Source organism: Ctenocephalides felis, unplaced genomic scaffold (assembly GCF_003426905.1).
Source record: "Ctenocephalides felis isolate EL2017-DRISC unplaced genomic scaffold, ASM342690v1 CF-g0.4_SCAFFOLD_00845, whole genome shotgun sequence".
NCBI classification, from domain to species: domain Eukaryota; kingdom Metazoa; phylum Arthropoda; class Insecta; order Siphonaptera; family Pulicidae; genus Ctenocephalides; species Ctenocephalides felis.
Window position 1 is genome coordinate 39003058 of NW_020536999.1, and position 22329 is coordinate 39025386.

At 30.6% G+C, this 22329-nt stretch overlaps 1 protein-coding gene across 1 annotated transcript in view; it reads left to right on the forward strand.

Annotated features, from left to right (window-relative positions):
• LOC113372024 (teneurin-m) overlaps window positions 1-9650 on the forward strand; it is a 361925-nt gene extending 352275 nt beyond the window's left edge. The window contains exons 11-26 of the mRNA XM_026612394.1: window positions 166-373; window positions 2444-2721; window positions 2821-2945; window positions 3020-3428; window positions 3510-3759; window positions 3914-4287; window positions 4445-4572; window positions 4655-4832; window positions 5013-5393; window positions 5512-5805; window positions 5883-7479; window positions 7566-7716; window positions 7792-7921; window positions 8005-8277; window positions 8404-8702; window positions 8775-9650. Of these exons, the coding sequence (XP_026468179.1) occupies window positions 166-373; window positions 2444-2721; window positions 2821-2945; window positions 3020-3428; window positions 3510-3759; window positions 3914-4287; window positions 4445-4572; window positions 4655-4832; window positions 5013-5393; window positions 5512-5805; window positions 5883-7479; window positions 7566-7716; window positions 7792-7921; window positions 8005-8277; window positions 8404-8702; window positions 8775-9518 (5819 nt within the window). The 3' untranslated portion in view covers window positions 9519-9650. The remainder of the gene's footprint in view (window positions 1-165; window positions 374-2443; window positions 2722-2820; window positions 2946-3019; window positions 3429-3509; window positions 3760-3913; window positions 4288-4444; window positions 4573-4654; window positions 4833-5012; window positions 5394-5511; window positions 5806-5882; window positions 7480-7565; window positions 7717-7791; window positions 7922-8004; window positions 8278-8403; window positions 8703-8774) is intronic.
• Window positions 9651-22329: the final 12679 nt, after the last annotated feature.

Genomic DNA, 22329 nt, shown 5'->3' on the forward strand with positions numbered 1-22329 from the left:
TTACGGAGAAACACAATACTTCCAAAAACTGTGTTGTTTCTAATAGACAAGTTCTAAATTTTATATTTATATGAAGATTTACTAAAAAAACTTGTTATTTCTCGCTACGGGATTTTACATTGTCTAGGAAAAGAATAAAATCTGCAACATATATAAAATTTACAGATGGTTTAGTGGACTGTGAGGATCCAGAATGCTGTTCCAATCATCAATGTCGTTCAAGTCAACTTTGCGTTTCTGCACCAAAACCTATCGATATTTTACTTCGAAAGCAGCCACCTGCTGCAACAGCTTCATTTTTCGAACGAATGAAATTTTTAATCGACGAGGGTAGTTTGCAAAATTATGCCAAACAGGAAAATTTCAACGAAAGGTATGTGTTTGCTATATTACGTACATATTATATAGGTTAAGTCTTCAAAAACGTTTTTTATTTGTTGAATTTTATGAAAAAATACTAATAATTGATATTATAAGTGTTTTGCGACAAGAGATGTACTTAATAAATATTTTGATTATAGTTAGGACAATTAATTCGATTTATGAATAGATTTTATATATAATATGCGCTGTTTGTGCCCCATGTGATACCACACTCCTTTTATTGATATTTGTGTTCGAAAGAATCTGTTTTGTTAAGCACTGGTTTTCGGACAACTTTTTGCAGTAAAGTTGTATAGAATATTCAACTAATCGATACTAATAACTTTGGTTTTATTATGCATCTTCTGAATTATAACACCGTTTTGCATTCATTACTACCAAAATTAACATTACTAAAATATTTAATATTATTAGTTATTTAGCAAATAACTAATATTGTGCTTATTTCTATGTTATGCATATATTTTATATGAACAATCTATATATATTTTTTATTATAAAAACTAATAAATAATATATAAAAAAAAGGCACGATAATGATTATTTCAAAATGCGTAACTAATGCCAAATTCGAATTCAACAAAACATATTCTTAGTTTATTTAATAACATTTGTTTTTTATTTTTTGAAAACCCAAAGCAGTTTTTTTGTTTTGTGTGTGGTGCTGTGTTTGCTGTAAAATTCATATTGGTCACCATACTAACATTTACCCAAAAATTGATCAGTGTTCAATGTAATATTTTGTGTCAATATTTTCAAGAATTGCTGTTAAAGGATATAAATAACACATGCACGATGAATAAAACTGTGCGGGTTCCATGTATAACGCGTTAGTAATTAAAAAATTCTATAATAAATATTTTTGTCATAAAAATAACTATAATTATTTATTTTCGAAAAAAATATTTCGATTATTTCATATAGCATTTTTATAAACTAAAATGTTAAAAGTAGCACTGATTTGAATTTTTTTTAAATATGTTAACATTTTTTCGGGTTTCTTTTTCTTCCTGCTGCGAATTCAGTATGTTTTGGAATCACTTCAACACCAGGTAAGCAAATTCAAAAGTGCATCGAGGATAAACGTATAAACATACTAGAATTTTTTATCTTAGAAACCTATTACATAAGTTTAGGCAGATGCTGTATATTTAGTTTAGTATTTACGGCATATTTCAGTTCATCTATTATATTATTTAGTGAATTATTTAACTAGAAAGCTTACTTTTTTTATAAAAAACTTACCACTATTGCGTAAATTCTGTTGAATGTTACAAAATATTTTTCAAAAATAATTAAATTTTAATTTGGTATCGTGAAGTTATTAAGTTTCAATAAAAAAGTAATACTTTTGTTTGCTTTATCTAACTTAATTATCTTGCTGACGCATGTGGTAATTTTTTAAACTTTGCAGTAGCTAAAATACTTATGAAGTTTAATTATGTCAAAACTTGTTTATTTAATTTATTAAAAGTTTATTTTTGATTATCTTCTAAATTGAATCATCAAGCTAGCACAGATTATTCTTGAGATTTAAAAATAAACTTCAATCTTGGCCATAGTATAGTCAGGATTCAAGTTTATTCCTAAATTACGAAAAATCTTTTTTATGCGTATATATATGCTTTATTTGTCGATTTTGCAATAGTTTATTAAGAAATTTAAAAAATGTGTGTGTATGTTTGTTTATGTTTGCTAGATTTTGGCATGGTTTATTTTTGATCTCCTGATCCACTAGTGTACCGTGCATTACATGTTTGCTTGATCTGTTTTATATAAGATTATATTATATAAGATTTTATGTTTGTGCAATAATTATAATAATGATATTCAGTATTTATATTTATTATATAGTATTGTTTCAAAAAATATTCTTTAAGAGATTCAAAAACATATTATTAAATAAATTATCAAATAAAACAGTTTTCTGATGTTCTAATAAGAATATTTTCATAAACTACTATTTATCTTTTTTTTCCTATCATTTTTTTAAACTACATTTTATTTCCATATTCTCTTTTTTGTATATAATTTTTACCAATTTTTAATTTTTATTTAGCCGATCAGCCGTAGTCCGAGGTAGAGTTGTCACATCTCTTGGAGCAGGTCTGATGGGTGTACGAGTTAGTACAGCAACGCCTCTTGAAGGCTTCACTCTAACCAGAGATGATGGCTGGTTTGATCTTTTAGTAAATGGAGGAGGAGCTGTTACATTACAATTTGGAAGATCTCCTTTTAAAGCGCATAGTAGAGTTGTTTCTGTACCCTGGAACGAAGTTGTTATTATAGATACTGTTATCATGATGACTGGTGATGAAAAGGTGTTGCCAGTTACAGGTAAAAATATAGTTTGAAAATTGATTTATTAAACATATAATCGCAGGTAAAAATTTCAAATTTACTAATGTTCTATTATAATTTTAGGTTTAGGATCAGGTGTTATGCCGCAAACTTGCGCAGTGCACGATTATGACGTGATGAAGCCAGTCGTATTAGCAACTTGGAAACATGGTTTTCAAGGTTCATGTCCAGACAGATCTGCCATACTTGCGGAATCTCAAGTAATTATTGTTTTTGAGAGAACTTAGTTTTTAAAAATTTTATATCAGTCTATAATAAATAATTCTATTTTTAGGTCGTACAAGAAACTCTCCAAATTCCTGGCACAGGCTTAAATCTTATATATCACAGTTCAAGAGCCACTGGATACTTATCTACCATTCAGCTACAATTAACGCCAGAAGAAATTCCTGAAGCTTTAAAACTTATTCATCTGCGAATCACCATAGAAGGCATACTATTTGAAAAAATATTTGAAGCTGACCCAGTGATAAAATTCACTTACGCTTGGAATAGATTAAATGTTTACAGACAGCGGGTTTATGGAGTCACAACAGCAATTGTTAAAGTTGGCTACGAGTATAGTGATTGCAAAGAAATAATTTGGGATGTACAAACAACTAAATTAAGTGGGCATGACATGACAATATCTGAGGTCGGCGGGTGGAACTTGGACATTCACCATAGATATAACTTCCATGAAGGTATTAAATTTACATATATTTATAAATAACAAAATGTATAATAATAATTTATACAAATTTAAATTAATTTTTATCATTTAGGAATTCTACAAAAAGGTGATGGTGCTAATATATATTTGAAGCACAAGCCACGCGTGATTTTAACAAGTATGGGTGATGGGCATCAGAGACCACTTGAATGTTCAGATTGTGATGGTCAGGCGTACAGGCAGCGTCTATTAGCTCCAGTTGCTTTGGCTACAGCTCCAGATGGATCAATATTTGTCGGTGATTTTAACTTGGTTCGAAGGATTATGACGGATGGGACTGTTAGAACCGTCGTGCGACTAAAGTATGTCTAAATAATAAAATTATAAAAATTCTATAATTTACATAATTTCTCGTAAGACATCATATGTTGTTATATTTTAAGATTTGAATCTATTGTATTCATTTACATCTCTAACATCTAAAATTTTTAAGTAAATCTTGTGTTATCATTTCAGCGCAACTCGTGTGTCCTATCGCTATCACATGGCACTAAGTCCGCTCGATAACGCCTTATATATTTCCGATCCTGAATCTCATCAAATTATCCGTGTACGCGATGTAGACGATTTCACGGATCCGGAACGAAACTGGGAACCTGTAGTTGGCTCAGGCGAACGATGTCTTCCCGGCGATGAGGCGCATTGTGGCGATGGTGCTTTAGCTAGAGATGCAAAATTGGCTTATCCTAAAGGAATTGCCGTCTCAGCGAATAATGTATTATATTTCGCGGACGGTACAAACATCAGAATGGTCGACAGAGATGGCATCGTAACTACAGTTGTGGGAAATCACATGCATAAATCGCATTGGAAACCAATTCCTTGTGAAGGTAATATAAATATATAACTAATTGATTATGAAATAACTAAAATATAAATATACGTATAATACTAACATGTATTTATTATTTCATATACGTACATATTTATGTATAAGTTTCAATATCGAATTAGAATATTTAAGCAATAACTTATAAATTATTTTAGGTACTCTGAACGTTGAGGAAGTACATTTACGTTGGCCAACTGAATTAGCCATAAATCCGTTGGATGACTCTTTACACGTTATAGACGATCATATGATACTGCAACTTGCTCCGGATGGTCGTCTTAAGGTAAAATTTTATAATCCACACATTCTGAACAATTATCTGAGTAATAAAAAATGGTATTAGTATTAATTATGTAATATTCTAGGTGGTAGCTGGTAGACCGTTGCATTGCCCATCTCCAGCTTCGGGTTATGACGCAGAACTTGCAACTCACGCCACTTTAACTATGCCTCAAAGTATTGCATTTGCTCCATCAGGTGATCTCTATGTAGCTGAAAGTGATTCACAAAGGATTAATCGAGTTCGAGTTATCGGGACTGATGGTAAGTTTCATTATATGAACTTGATATATGACACCTAATATCAAAACCTTTTTTACGCGAAAGGGCGTGAATAAGTTCTAATTTCTTATGAATCCAATAAGAATTTTGTAATTCATAAGATAACAGATAACTGGACGGCTAATCATGATTTTATAAATACGATTATTATACCATTTCTAGGAAAAATTTCTCCCTACGCCGGTGCGGAATCAAAATGTAACTGCTTGGAACGTGGATGCGATTGCTTCGAAGCAGATCATTACCTTGCCTCTGCAGCCAAATTTAATACAATATCTGCTGTCGCTGTAAGCGCTGATGGAACTCTGCATATAGGTGACCAGGCTAATTATCGAATTCGATCGGTACGCGCAAGCATTCCAGAAGCTGGTCCTAATAGAGAGTACGAAATCTTTGCTCCAGACACTCAAGAAATATATATATTTAATCGTTTTGGACAACACATTGCAACCAAAAATATTTTAACTGGCGAGACCAGTTATACATTCACATATAATGTGAATACCAGCAATGGAAAATTGAGCACGGTTACTGATGCTGCAGGTATTTATACATTGGATAATATTAACGTTCACACAAAATAAAATTATATGTTCAAAAATAAATCGCTTTAAAGTAATTGTTGGTATCATAATAATATTAACTCGATCGATTTTCGCAGGTAACAAAGTATTCCTGCTTCGTGATTATTCTAGTCAAGTAAACTCTATTGAAAATACTAAAGGGCAAAAATGTAGATTAAGAATGTCAAGAATGAAACTACTTCATGAGCTTAGTACTCCAGATAATTACAATGTCACTTTTGACTACCATGGGCCAACTGGTTTGCTTAAGACTAAACTGGATAGCACTGGTAGAAGTTATGTTTATAATTATGACGAATTTGGTAGATTAACCTCTGCTGTCATGCCAACTGGAAAGATGATTAGCTTAGGATTTGATTTGAGCATTAAAGGTATGTATCATTTTAAAAAAGTTTTCTGATAATGATATTAAATAATTATTTTACTAAAATATAATTATTTGTTTTAGGTGCTACTGTAAAAGTAACCCAGGATAATCGTCGGCCTGTATCAATGCTCATAAAAGGCCCATCAGTTATCACAAAAATTGGTGAAGCCGAATATCGCACAAGTGTGTACGCTGATGGTAGTATCGCTCGTATAACTCCATGGGGTCATAGTTTCACTACTGATACAGTTCCTTACGCCGTATTGGCTGAATTAGATTCTTTGCTTGGTGAAAGTTATCCAGTTCCTGCAAAACAAAGAACAGAAATAGCAGGTGATCTTGCGAACCGCGTCGAGATGCGTTACTTCTTACGTCGTGCTGGACAACCCACGACTCGAGGTGTAGGCAAATTAACCAGCAAAAGCGTTTTGCAAGTCGGTAGGAAAATGAGAGTAAATGGGGATAATATGCTAACATTAGAGTACGACAGAGAAACGGCCACGGTGGCGGTTTTCATGGATGATCGAGTTGAATTATTGAATGTTACTTACGACCGAACCGCTAGACCAGTTAAATGGAGTCCACAAAGTGATGTGTTCGACGGCGTTGAATTAGAATACGACAGATTTGGGAGACTTTCTAGCTGGAAATGGGGTGAATTGAACGAAACATATTCGTTTGACAGAGCCGGGAGATTAAACGAAATTAAATATGGTGACGGTTCTAGTATGGTATATGCATTTAAAGACATGTTTGGTGGTTTACCTTTAAAAGTTACTACTCCCAGACGTAGCGATTACTTGTTACAATATGACGAAGCTGGTGCATTACAGTCTTTAACAACTCCCCGAGGTCATATTCACGCGTTTTCATTGCAAACATCTTTAGGATTCTTCAAGTATCAATATTATTCTCCAATGAACAGACATCCATATGAAATACTGTATAACGACGATGGTCAAATATTGGCAAAGGTTTATCCTCATCAGTCTGGCAAAGTGGCCTATGTATATGATGCTACTGGTAAACTAGAAACAACGTTGGCTGGCTTATCTTCTATACAGTACACTTATCAGGACACTACTGGGCTTGTAAAGAACGTGGAAATTAAGGAACCAAATTTTGATTTGAAACATGAGTTCAAATATCACGCTGGAATTTTAAAGGATGAACGATTAAAGTTCAGTGGTAAGAGCGGATTTTCAAGTGCTCATTATAAATATCAGTATGACGGGAACGCCAGATTATCTGGTATTGAAATGGATATAGAAAGCAAAGAATTGCCCCAACTCCGTTTGAAATATAATCAAAACTTTGGTGTGTTAGAATCAGTGAGCGATTTGCGTATTTATAGAAACGCTTTCAATAGATCTTTTATGCAAGATACTGGAAAGCAGTTTATAACTATTACAGACTATGATAGACATGGCCGTGTGAAAAGCGTGTTAATTAATATTAAGTCATTCGATGTTTTCCGACTAGAACTTGAGTACGATTTAAGAAATAGAGTGAAGTCTCAGAAACTTATGATAGGAAGGAATTCAATGTTAGATCGCGTTACTTACAATTCCGACGGGCATGTAATGGAAGTCGTTGGAAGCAGCAACTGGAAGTATGTTTATGATGAGAATGGAAACACCATTGGAGTCATTGAGCAAGGCGAAAAATTAACTCTTGGGTGAGTTTCTTACCTGAACTTCAACATTATTCGAAATTAAATTATGACACAACAGGTTTATATCATTATTTTTTTTTACCTTGCAGCTATGATAGTGGAGATCGTGTCGTTCAATATGGAGATGTAGAATTCAATTCTTACGATGGTCGTGGTTTTGTGGTAAGACGCGGTGAACACAAGTACCGATATAATTCTCGTGGCCAACTCACACACGCTTATGAACGAGATAGATTTCAGGTAATACAGTACTATAATTAATAATTTAGAACTTATCACACAAAGCAGATGACTTACTAAATTATCTGACTTCAGGCTTGGTACTTCTACGATGATCGCGGTAGACTCATAGCTTGGAGGGACGATAAAGCAAATGTGACACAATATTTTTATTCAAATCCAAATACTCCAGATCTAGTCACACACGTTCATTTTCCTAAAACCGGTAAATAATTATTTATGTTTGCTATCAAATACATTTTTTTATAAGTTAATGATAATATTCATATAACTCCTTCTGAATTACAGGAAGAACATTCCGTTTCCTTTACGATCAGCGCGATGTACTTATCACAGTTGAAACCTCAGAGCAACGTTTCTATGTAGCTTCGGACCAAAATGGATCACCATTAGCTTTGTTCGATACTAATGGCAATATTATCAAAGAAATTCGACGAACGCCGTTCGGAAAGATCACTAAAGATTCAAATCCTGATTTCTATTTACCAGTCGATTTCCATGGAGGAATATTAGATCCAAACACAAGACTAGTGTATCTTGATAAGAGATTATATGATCCTGGTGAGTGCGATTGATAATTATAAACAGTTTTGTTCAGATGCTCATAATAATATTTCTAATACATTATATTACTAATAAATAAATTTTTACTTGAAGTAATTATCAACATGCTTTCCTTCTTTTTAGTCGTTGGACAATGGATGACCCCAGCTTGGGAACTGCTTGCCACCAAGTTGACGACACCAACTGATGTATTTATATATCGATTCCGAAATAATGATCCCATAAACGGACATGGTGATCGTGAACCTCGATATATGACAGATTTATCCAGCTGGATGAGGCTTTATGGATATGATGCAGATAAAATGCTAGGAGCTAGATATGCTGCAGATATGATCTATAGACCAACAGCAACAATATCTGCGCCGCAATTAAATCCGGACTTGGGCGTTACTAGCGGACTTCAATGCATTGTTGATAAAGTAAGTTTGCAAAAATTTGTCAAATATTTCATTATAGTTGATATAGTTGAGCTAACACTTATGGCTTTTCAGGTGAACCGACGTTTCTCAGATCTTGGATTTGTTCCTAAACCACTTCTCAAGACAGAAGCCAAAACACGCAACCTTTTGCCCCGTGTAGCTTACAGGCGAGCAGTTTTCGGCGAAGGTGTTCTGATTTCTCGGGCAAACGGCCGAGCATTAGTCAGCGTTGTGGATGGTGTGAATGGCGTCGTACAAGACGTAGTCACATCGGTATTCAACGGTTCATACTTCCTTGAACCACACTTTAGTGTAAGAGATCAAGATGTATTCTACTTCGTTAAAGATAATGTTCTTAAAATTCGTGATGATACTGAAGAACTTAGGCGATTAGGCGGTATGTTCAATGTATCAGCTCACGAAAGTTCGGAACATGGAGGTGGCAAAGAGTTGCGTTTACATAATCCTGATGCTGTAGTCATTATAAGATATGGTACAGATCCCATTCAGGAGCGACATAGAATACTGAAACATGCCCATAAGCGTGCTGTGGAAAGAGCTTGGGAATTAGAAAAACAAATCGTAGCCGCGGGTTTCCAAGGACGTGGTGATTGGACTGAAGAAGAGAAAGAGCAGTTAATAGCTCATGGTGATGTGGATGGATGGGAGGGTGCTGAGATACACAGCTCTCATAAATATCCACAGTTAGCAGATGATCCTGGAAATGTAGTGTTCAGACGTGACTCTAGGCGCAAGCGCAGGAAGAGTGGCGGCGCCAGGCGTCAAAATAGGAATTCCCGGAGGCTTTCTACGTGAGTAGCGACAGGATTATGTTTATATTAATGATAATTTTGTAAATATTTAACAATAAGTAAAGTAGACAGATTATGTTACTGCGATATGCGGGTATTTTATAAGTACCGACAAATAAATACGCAATGTGATTTGCGTAAATGATTAAATATCAATATATTTATACGCGTTCTTATCAAAATAACATGTATATAATAATAACTTATAAGAAACTTTTTTATGATGAATAATTTTGGCCATATTTAACAGAAATTCATAGGAATTTCTTTGTATAATATGTTCGTTACATGAGGTGTATTTAGATATATATATAGGTATATATATATATATATATATATATATATATATATATATATATATACATATAAAAGTTTATAAGTATAACTGAATGTTTATGTGTATATTTGTAAATATGTATGAACGTGACTAGTTTTTAAAATATACGCTTTTTATAATTTATTTTAACGTGTCAGATAGGTGTCTGGTAAAAAAAATTATAATATTTTTTTTGTATGCCAACCTTTTGTATCTCAAACATTTAGACTTTTTGATAAAAAATCAAAATATCAAAATTTTATCTCCTAATTATATTATCTTCAGATTAATTTTAGCTAATTTTTATAGATCCATGACTCTGGTTTTAAATGACAAGGAAATAATATGGATAAGTTAATTTTTGAATCATGGTAAATTAATTTTATCTGGACGAAGCATTTCAACTGGAAAAATTGAAAAATTAAGTTTTAAATGACATTAAATAATATTTTAAAATAAAAGAACATAAAATGTATCTGAGAATTTTTTTGAATTTCATAAATAAATCGATAATAATTTTAATATCGTAAAACCTTTATGAATGCGATTAGAGTAAAACTAAAGAAAATGCCCCATATTTAATTAAATGAAATATAAAGGAAAATGCTTATCTTTTGTATGGCTATAGAATCTATTAAAACAAAACAGAATCCACAATCAAAACAGATATAGAATTTTATGATCATGAGTCTGTGTGTATAATGAATTTCCTTTTGTACAGTTTTGTATGTGAGTAATATATTTCTATATAAATATTTATGATATGATATAATAACAATGTGAACGAAAGCAAAACTGATCAAACAATTGTGGTTGAATAACTGAAGAAAATGGATTTTTGAAAAAACTTTTGTGTAGTTTACTTACTGTGTAATATAATTTTTACAACATATTTCACCTACAATATATTTTACAGACCTTAGTAAAAAAAAACAATATTTATTAAAAAATTTCAATATGACTCTGAAAATTGATCTAATTTTTTAAATAAAGAAATAAAATAATTAAGCAATAAATATTTTTATTGTCTATAGTTTCCAATGAACATTTATTTTATTTATTGGATACAAATATTTTAAAAATTATATTAAACAATTATTAGACTTGAGTCGTCGTGGAGCAAAACTCCTTTACATTCATGCAATTATTTGGTCAGAAAATGCATCAGATATACAATAATATATTATAATATCCAAAATAAGCAATAATTCTGTTACTGTTCGGAATGAATATGCTGAGTGATAAAGTAAATCGCAGAATATATGTAAGATGAATCAACTGCATTTATATATTTAAAGACACCACAGGATTGTCTTTTTGTGTATACTAAATCATGTTGAAACATTCGTACAGAATGTAAATGAATCTAAACTAAAGTGGTTGTCATGTTTATATCATATTAAATGAAGCGATTAATAATATGCAATAGTTAAGTTATGCTATTCGCTAAATGTAAATCATTATTACGAAATGTAATAGCAGATATATAATAATATAATGCCAAATTTAAGTGTAAATAAAAATTACTCACCAGTAAGAAAAACAAAATATGTTATTGTTTATGATGTGATCAATCATTTCCGATAGTCGCATGAATGAGTTTGTAAATAAGATATAAATGTTTTAGAATAAAGAACATAACTCGGTTTTTTATATTTCGATGCAGATATAGGTATAACAGTCATTCAATCATCATTAATGTCGGGTACTCCCAGAGAGTATAATAAATAAGAATGTCTTATTTACGACTTAAGATAAATCCTTCGACATTTTAGCGACTTCTATATAATACTTTAAAAGGTAACAATACATAAATAGTACATGTAAGCTGTGTATATTAATAAATAAATAAACTATATTATCTATGAACATAACTAAATTGTTTCTAATTTGCTGAACATTTCCAATGCTCACCTTCCAATATCTCTTGATAAAGTCAACTTGGAACAATCTGTTGACATATTGCAACATATTTACAATTAACTGTGATATAATTATAAGAAGAAAGTTTTATCTCTCAGATGTACATCATCTACAGCACAATTAATGTATATTTTCAAATATATATAAATGTATATATTGATTTATACATTATTATTTATACTTTCTATTGTAATATTATGTTGTATAATTTTGAATTTGATGGTGACATATGTATGAACAAAGTCTAATCAATCTAATAATCAAGCATATAACATCAATAAAAAACATGAATTTCTTTAAACATTTATTTAATTTAATCAGTGGAAACTAAAAATAAAATTTAAGAAATAAAATGTATAAGGGTCATTCTTTTACAAATCGCACGGATTTTCGGAAAAATAAAATGCCACATTTTAGAATCGTCTGAATTTTTTTTTACAGATATTATACATAAAATCATTTGACAGGTATTTCAGGATTTTGCTAACAAAAATTTTTTTACGTAAATATTTACGATTGAAATATGGATTTTTTGCTCAATTTCTATGAACATCCTATGCGGTAAATTAATTATCTCCAATAGTGCTGATCGGATCAGTATTATTTTTTTATTACACTCATATTGAGTTGAACTTTGTAATGATTTAAATTTTTTTTGTTTTTGCAATTTTCTTAAAAATAACAACCCTTAAATATTTACAAAGGTTTCACTTACCCTTTACCCGAATTTGTTACATCGAAAGATATTAAATATTTTCGAGCGCGAGTCGATCTTTTTACGTCGGGTACCTCAAAGACCTGTACTCATTTGTCACTTTCGAATGAGAATCCTATTGTTTTTCGGTTGAAAAATATTTTATAATTTCGATTCTGGTGAAAAATGAATATATAGTCGAAAAAAAATTATTAGGGGAGAGCGCGGCTAAAAGTTCGCGGATAAAATATCCACCACCAATATCTCAAAAACAAGTAAAGATAGGAATTTTTTAACAACATTATTTGAAAGTAGAGGAATTGTTTAGTTAGATTAAACCCTTTTTTATAATAAAATATATTATAAAAGGTTTGCGATACTTCTGTCAGATCTATTGTTCGCACCATGCCTCAAAATCTTTTGTGGCAGAAACTCATTGGTCGTCTCATCTTGATTTTTGTGAATGCGGATTATCGAAAGTAATTCCGCAATTTATTTATCACTTCTGAAGTAAATATCACTGGAAAAACTTTAAAAGTTCATTTAAAATTTATTGAAAAAATAAATTTGCTTGGGGATTTGAACTCGAAGCCCAAAACAAGAACGATTGCCACAGCAACTGAATCCACTTAAAGATATGATCCACAAATTTATATATATATATATATATATATAAATATTTATAAAACTGGAAACAGTTCAAATGTTCATATGAAATTAATTGAAAAAAGTAAAATACAATACAAAAACAAATCGCTTGCGTATACGTACTCGAAACCAAGCACGAGAACTATTGCCACTAGTACCTAATTATGTAATTAATGTATAATCGTTACATTTTCATTAAAGAAACGTATGGGTAAATTTAACTGAACTTATGAAACAAATACCTCTTTTCTTTAAGTTTCATGTGCTACCCTGACATTTTCAACCAGATTCTTTTAACCCGCTAGTCCATTACAACTTCATTAGGGTATCATCATAAACAATCTTATACAAGGTAAAATACTAGTCATTCTGCCAGTTAAACATAACGAGATGGCGCCAAACATAAATGCATTCGGCATTGATGCATACCGCACACTTCGAAATACTACAAGGGTGTGTATGAAATAACGACCTAACAGCTGTTCCATTGCACTCAGTAATATCATGGGTGTGAACTCAACTTTTTATTAGGTTTCATTTTGTTCAAATGAGCAATCTGATTGGGTGGTCTCATCTGGACTTTTTTTGGATCCGACTTTGGTCGACCGGGTCTCCAGTCGACTAACTATAGCGACAGATTTCAAAGTCTTCGTCCGATCTCAGAGCTGGATTGATTTTTGACATAAAATGTTGAAGGAAAAATGTGCTGTACTGATGATAAGTTATATATTTTTTACAACTCATAACGCACGCTGTGCAGTATTGCCTTGTACAATTAATAATTAAATTCCTTTTTTTTTTCAAAAGCGAGAAATCGAATAACCTTTGTAATGTTGATGTTTTGCCAAGGAATCGCAGGGTTTGCAATGCTAAACATGATGCCAAGGAAAAGGGTCTTAAGCCACAAGATACTTGTTTGAATATTTTGAATGCACAAGGTAAGGCAAAATAATTTTTGGTCCTGCAAACTTAAACTTCTCATCCTCTATATAACTATGTAACTTATTTTATCAATAAATGTTCAAAATTATGAATCGATATATTCATAACTCAAAAAGTCTAAATCTTTTTTGTTTAGTTTTAAACACTCTTTTAATACTCTTTTAATTTAATATTTAACTTATTGTTAGAAGCTTTAGAAACAGGAAGAATTGCTTCCTGAACTTGTTTCTTTAATGTATTAATGAACGTAAACAAATGTTTTTAATTATTATCACAACAAAAAAATAATAATTTTGGCTTATATATATTTTTTGGCTTATAGAATAAAAAAGCTACTCTACTGACCAGCTGAAATAGAAGATAGTAAATATAAAAATGATTCTTCTGACGAGCAAAATAAAGTACAAGACATTTCATAAAAAATTAACTCTACTGACGAGCAAAATACAAGACAGTAGAGAGAAGGATGAAAGTTGAATTTCATATGTATAGACATTTTTGTTTTCAATATTCATTTATATTAAGTTGTCAATCATTTAGTAATTGATCTTTTTTCATCGGCGCCGTCCTTAATTGTAATTAAAAATGTCAAATTCTATTTATTCTATTTATCTTAATTTATCATAACTATTATTTGTGCCCATAATTATGAAAGTGGTCTAAGTCATATATTTCTTGTTTCAAGATATTTAATGAATTGCATCTGAATAAATTAAAAAATATTTTTACATTATGCGACATTTTAATTTTTAATTTTATTAATCTTTATTAATGGAAATTTATTATGAATATGAAATTTTGTGTGAATTTCATACGATAATATTATTTTTATAGTTTGAATTGACTTAGACCATTTTCAAAATTAACTGAATCTCCTATAAATGACTTAAAGCGATAAAGAACTTTGACTTTTATTTGAAACAATAATTTTATTGAAATAATTTGTGAGCATTTATTAATTATTTTTAAACTGTAATCCATTTTTATCATTATTTCGAGTATTTAAGATTCTTAAAATGTTCCTGAAAAACTGGAGGGATGTACGGTAGTAAACTCATAATATATTTATGTTTTTCTTCCGATACTGGTCTAATCCTGGTGTATAATGGAAGTAATTTAATATTTTCGTATATTTTTGGTCTTCCTCTTTTAGGTGAAAGATCCAAAACGTAAAATGTAGAATCATCTAAAGAAGTTTTATAAAACATTTTATAAGATTCATTTTTCAAGAATCTCATCCATTGAATTTGTAGCCAAGAGACAGATTCGCCCGCGGTATTTTTTACTCTTCTTGTTATTGTATCTTCTAATGATTTCGTTGAAATAAAATCCGGCTGCGACATTCGCTTTATCGAAAATGTATTGCTTCTTCTGCACTTTTCTATCAATTCATAATAATGCTCAGGGTTGTATAAGTAATTTGGTTTTTTTATTTTCATTTCTATCAACCCAAAATCACGATCATTCGGTAGAAAGGAATGACCTGATACCAAAAATTTGTGGTCTACCGTTTCAATATTATTATTTGATGACTGAGCAATTTTTATCCATGTCAATGCTACTTTAATGTTCCGATTTTGGCCTGAACAAGCATCACTGTAAGGTATTGTGTGTTTTTGAGTCGTTATTTTCAAAATGCAATCTACCGATTTAAGGATCTCGACCACTAGCGTCTTATGTAATTGTCAATTATACAACGTCAAATTGTATAACTTGCAGTTTTAGACATGACGATTTGGTATATGGCCAAATGGCATATGGCGCACGCTTCGAAATACTGCGAGTTCGACTATGGAACATCGACCCAACAGCCGTTTCGTCGCACTCGAGTTGCAAAACTTGGGTGTCGAGTCCCAGTGACCGGCTTAATGTCAAGTGAGAATCAATCACTTCTGTCAGGCCTCTCGTTAGCACCATGCCTCGAGGTCCGTTGGAGCAGAACCTGATTCGGTCGTCTCATCTTGATTTTTGTTGGATCGCGGACTCGGGAGATAACGGTATGGTGCCTCTATCTTCTCCCGTTGTCTGCGGCTATTGGGGGGGCACTGGCAGCAGGGGGCTGCAGTTTTGTGTGTTGCATGTTGCATGTTGCATGTTGCACGTTGCACGGTATGTTTGAGTGTGAGCGAGTGAGAAGCGTTCGCGTTCGTCGACTTTGGGAGACCGGGTCCAGAGTCGGCTAGCGATCGCAGCGTGAAATGGGCGATCGTGGCATATGCCGGACTTTGGAAAACCGGATTTCAAAGTCTTTGTCGATCTCAGAGTGAATCCTCCCCCTCGTGGCTGACACCTTATCGTGGTGAGGGGGTCCAGTTGGGCGATAACCGTTCAATTGCCAAGAGCAGCTGTATGCTTTAGCACTTTTGTATACTAATCATACTTCAAGGTATAAAAATTAGTATATTAGTAATAAGTATATTTCAAAATGTAATCCACATTGTATATGGGTGTCACATGAAAATACATGTTATAAAATTTAATTAAATTAATAAATATATTTACTTATTCGAACTGCACGTTATTTCCGAAAGTTTACTAAATATGCGACAGATGTCGCATCCCTAATTCGTATGCGCATTTTTCAATACCACATTTAATTTAAACTGCACCTTATTGCTGAAAGTTTACTAAATATGCGATAGATGTCGCGTCCATAATTCATTCATATGCATTTTTCAATAGCACATTCTCTTAAATATATAGAATGCATGTGCCTTTACGGGTATTAAAATTTCGGTCACCAAATTTTTTTTCCAAAAAACTTTTTTTCCCAATAATTTTTCTCCCAATTTTTTTCCCAAACATTTTTCTCCCAAATTTTTTCCCAAAAATTTTTTTGACCAAAAATTTTTTTCCAAAAATGTTTTTGACTAAAAATTTTTTTCCCAAAATTTTTTTTTCCAAAATTTTTTGGACTAAAATTTTTTTGACCAAAAATTTTTTCGTCCAAAAATTTTTTTGACCACAATTGACCCAAAAATTTTTTTCCAAATCCAATCGATCCAATTGATCTAAAATTTTTTGGACCAAAAATATTTTGCCAAAAAATTTTTTTGACCTTAATTTTTTTCTCAAAATTTTTTTTTCCAAAATTTTTTTGACCAAAAATTTTTTTTTCCAAATTTTTTTTGAACAAAAATTTTTTTCCGATAATTTTTTGAACCAAAATTTTTTTGACCAAAATTTTTTTTGCCCAAAAATTTTTTTGACCAAAATTTTTTCACCAAAAACTTTTTTTCCAAAAATTTTTTTTCCCAAAATTTTTTTGACCAAATTTTTTTTTATCCAAAAATTTTTTGACCAAAATTTTTTTGACCAAAAATTTTTTATCCCCAAAATTTTTTTGACCAAAATTTTTTCACCAAAAACTTTTTCTCCAAAAATTTTTTTGACCAAAATTTTGATTAAAAATTTTTGGGCCAAAATTTTTTTGACCAAAATTTTTTTTTGACCAAAATTTTTTGGGTCAAAATTTTTTTTCCCAAAATTTTTTGGATCAATTTTTTTGGGTCAAAATTTTTTTGACCAAAAATTTTTTGACCAAATTTTTGTGGGCCAAAATTTTTTGACCAATTTTTTTAAGCCAAAATTTTTTTTCCCAAAATTTTTTGGGCCAATTTTTTTCGGTCAAAATTTTTTGGGCCAAAACTTTTTGGGTCAAAAATTTTTTGACCAAAATTTTTTGGGTCAAAATTTTTTGGGTCAAAATTTTTTTGACCAAAATTTTTTTGGGCCAAAATTTTTTTGACCAAAATTTTTTGGGCCAAAATTTTTTGGGTCAAAATTTTTTTGACCAAAATTTTTTGGGTCAAAATTTTTTTTTGGCCAAAATTTTTTTCCCAAAATTTTTTGGGCCAATTTTTTTGGGTCAAAATTTTTTTGACCAACATTTTTTGGGTCAAAATTTTTTTGACCAAAATTTTTTTGGGCCAAAATTTTTTTGACCAAAATTTTTTGGGTCAAAATTTTTTTGACCAAAATTTTTTGGGCCAAAATTTTTTGGGTCAAAATTATTTTGACCAACATTTTTTGGGTCAAAATTTTTTGGTCCAAAATTATTTGGGCCAGAATTTTTTTTCCGAAAATTTTTTTGACCAAAATTTTTTAGGCCAAAATTTTTTGGAGCAAAATTTTTTTGAGCAAAATTTTTTTGACCAAAAATTTTTTTTCAAAATGTTTTTTCCGAAAATTTTTTGGGCCAAAATTTTTTTGACCAAGATTTTTTTGACCAGAATTGCTACATTTTTGTATTAAAGAAACGTATGGGTAAATTTTACTGTAAACACGGTGAACACGGTGAACCTGCCAGTTATTATTAAACATGGCACGAGATGGTGCCAAACATGAATGCTTTTGGCATTGATGCATACAGCGCACGCTTCGAAATACTGCAAGGTCGATTATGAAATAACGACCTTGGAGCTGTTTCATTGCACTTAGTACTCGAGTACTGAGCGTCATCTCAACTTTTTGTGTTGGGTTTCATTTTGTTCAAATGAGCAATTAATACAATGTGATTGGGTCGCCTCATCTGGACTTTTTTGGATCCGTCTTTGGTCGACCGTTGGATTGATTTTTGACATATAATATTAGTAAAAACTTTTCAAATAAACTAACATTTTTCCTTCAATATTTTGTTATTTTGTTCCATTTCTAACTCTCGTTGTGCAATACTGTTGATAAGTTATATATATTTTTCGCAACTCATAACGCACGCTGTGCACAGTACTGCCTGCACAGTTGATAAATGAATTCCTTTTATTGCTTCTCGCGTACGGGAGTCCTTTGTGCGGGTACCAGCATCGCCGCCCCGGCTCTCGATCAGCGACATTTCTGCCGCCCTTTTTATGGCTTTTGCGGTGGGTGATGCATTTTTTTTCCCAAAATTTTTTTGACCAAAATTTTTTGGGTCAAATTTTTTTTCCCAAAATTTTTGGGCCAATTTTTTTGACCAAAATTTTTTGGGTCAAATTTTTTTTCCAAAATTTTTTGGGCCATTTTTTTGGGGTCAAAATTTTTTTTTCCCGAAATTTTTTGGGCGATTTTTTTGGGTCAAATTTTTTTTCCCAAAATTTTTGGGCCAATTTTTTTGACCAAAATTTTTTGGGTCAAATTTTTTTTCCAAAATTTTTTGGGCCATTTTTTTGGGGTCAAAATTTTTTTTTCCCGAAATTTTTTGGGCGATTTTTTTGGGTCAAAATTTTTTCGACCAAAAATTTTTTGACCAATTTTTTTTGGGCCAAAAATTTTTTGACTAAAATTTTTTGACTAAAATTTTTTGGGCCAAAATTTTTTGGGTCAAAATTTTTTTGACCAAAATTTTTTGGGTCAAAATTTTTTTGACCAATTTTTTTTGACCAAATTTTTTTGGGCCAAAATTTTTTCGGTCAAAAATTTTTTGGGCCAAAATTTTTTTAACCAAATTTTTTTTGATCCAAATTTTTTGGGCCAAAATTTTTTTGATTAAAATTTTTTGGGCCAAAATTTTTTTGACCAAAATTTTTTTGACCAAAAGTTTTTGGGCCAAAATTTTTTGGGTCAAAATTTTTTTGACCAAAATTTTTTGGGCCAAAATTTTTTGGGTCAAAATTTTTTTGACCAAAATTTTTTGGGCCAAAATTTTTTGGGTCAAAATTTTTTTGACCAAAATTTTTTGGGTCAAAATTTTTTTGACCAAAATTTTTTCGGGCCAAAATTTTTTTAACCAAATTTTTTTTGACCAAAATTTTTTGACCAAATTTTTTTTGACCCAAAATTTTTTGATCAAAATTTTTTGGGCCAAAATTTTTTGGGTCAAAATTTTCTTTTGACCAAAATTTTTTTGACCAAATTTTTTTGACCAAAATTTTTTTGAGCCAAAATTTTTTTGAACAAAATTTTTTGGGCCAAAATTTTTCGGGTCAAAATTTTTTTGACCAAAAATTTTTTTTTGACGCAAAAATTTTTTTTCCCAAATTTTTTTGTCAAAATTTTTTTGTCAAAATTTTTTGGGCCAAAATTTTTTGGGCCGAAATTTTTTGGGTCAAAATTTTTTGGGCCAATTTTTTTAGGTCGAAATTTTTTTGACCAAAAATTTTTTGACCAAATTTTTTTGGGCCAAAAATTTTTTTGACCAAAATTTTTTTGACCAAATTTTTTTGGGCCAAAATTTTTTTGACCGACATTTTTTTGGGCCAAAATTTTTTTGACCAAAATTTTTTGGGCCAATTTTTTTGACTAAAAATTTTTTGGGTCAAGATTTTTTTGACCAAAATTTTTTGGGTCAAAATTTTTTTATGGCTTTTGCGGTGGGTGATGCATTTTTTTTCCCAAAATTTTTTTGACCAATTTTTTTGGGCCAAAATTTGTTTGACCAAAATTTTTTTGGGCCAAAATTTTTTTGGGCCAAAATTTTTTTGACCAAAATTTTTTGGGCCAAAATTTTTTGGTTCAAAATTTTTTTGACCGAATTTTTTTTGGGCCAAAATTTTTTTGCCAAAATTTTTTTGGGTCAAAATTTTTTGGGTCAAAATTTTTTGGGTCAAAATTTTTTGGGCCGAAATTTTTTTGGGCCAAAATTTTTTGGGTCAAAATTTTTTGGGTCAAAATTTTTTGACCAAATTTTTCTGGGCCAAAATTTTTTTGACCAAAATTTTTTGGGTCAAAATTTTTTTGGGTCAAAATTTTTATGGGTTAAAATTTTTTGGGCCAAAATTTTTTGGGTCAAAATTTTTTGGGTCAAAATTTTTTGGGTCAAAATTTTTTTGACCAAAATTTTTTAGGCCAAAATTTTTTGGGTCAAAATTTTTTAGGCCAAAATTTTTTTGACCGAAATTTTTTTGACCAAATTTTTTTTGGGCCAAAATTTTTTTGGTCCAATTTTTTTGGGTCAAAATTTTTTTGGGCCAAAATTTTTTAGGCCAAAATTTTTTGGGTCAAAATTTTTTTTTTGGGCCAAAATTTTTTGGGTCAAAATTTTTTTGGGCCAAAATTTTTTAGGCCAAAATTTTTTGGGTCAAAATTTTTTTGGGTCGAAATTTTTTTGGGTCAAAATTTTTTTGACCAAATTTTTTTGGGCCAAAATTTTTTGGGTCAAAATTTTTTTGGGTCAAAATTTTTTTGGGTCAAAATTTTTTGGTCAATATTTTGGGTCAAATTTTTTTTTGACCAAAAATTTTTTTTTGGGCCAAAATTTTTTTTGACCAAAAATTTTTTTTGGGCCAAAATTTTTTGGGTCAAAATTTTTTGGGCCAAAATTTTTTGGGTCAAAATTTTTTTGGGTCAAAATTTTATGGGTCAAATTTTTTTGGGCCAAAATTTTTTTGGGTCAAAATTTTTTGGTCAATATTTTGGGTCAAATTTTTTTTTGACCAAAAATTTTTTTTTGGGCCAAAATTTTTTTTGACCAAAAATTTTTTTTGGGCCAAAATTTTTTTGGGTCAAAATTTTTTGGGCCAAAATTTTTTGGGTCAAAATTTTTTTGGGTCAAAATTTTTTAGGCCAAAATTTTTTGGGTCAAAATTTTTTGGGTCAAAATTTTTTAGGCCAAAATTTTTTGGGTCAAAATTTTTTTGGGTCAAAATTTTTTGGGTCAAAATTTTTTTGACCAAAATTTTTTAGGCCAAAATTTTTTTGGGTCAAAATTTTTTTGACCATTTTTTTGGGCCAAAATTTTTTAGGCCAAAATTTTTTTGACCAATTTTTTTGACCAAAATTTTTTTGACCAAAATTTTTTGGGTCAAAATTTTTTGGGTCAAAATTTTTTGGGTCAAAAATTTTTTTGGGTCAAAATTTTTTCGGTCAAATTTTTTGGGCCAAAATTTTTTGGGTCAAAATTTTTTTGGGTCAAAATTTTTTGGGTCAAAATTTTTTTGGGTCAAAATTTTTTTGGGAAAATTTTTTTGGGTCAAAATTTTTTGGGTCAAATTTTTTTTGGGTCAAAATTTTTTGGGCCAAAATTTTTTGGGTCAAAATTTTTTTGGGTCGAAATTTTTTTGGGTCAAAATTTTTTTGACCAAATTTTTTGGGCCAAAATTTTTTGGGTCAAAATTTTTTGGGTCAAAATTTTTTGGGTCAAAATTTTTTGGGCCAAAATTTTTTGGGTCAAAATTTTTTTGACCAAAATTTTTTAGGCAAAAATTTTTTGGGTCAAAATTTTTTAGGCCAAAATTTTTTTGACCAAATTTTTTTTGGGCCAAATTTTTTTGTCAAAATTTTTTTTGACCAAAATTTTTTGGGTCAAAATTTTTTTGGGCCAAAATTTTTTGGGCCAAAATTTTTTGGGTCAAAATTTTTTTGACCAAAAATTTTTTT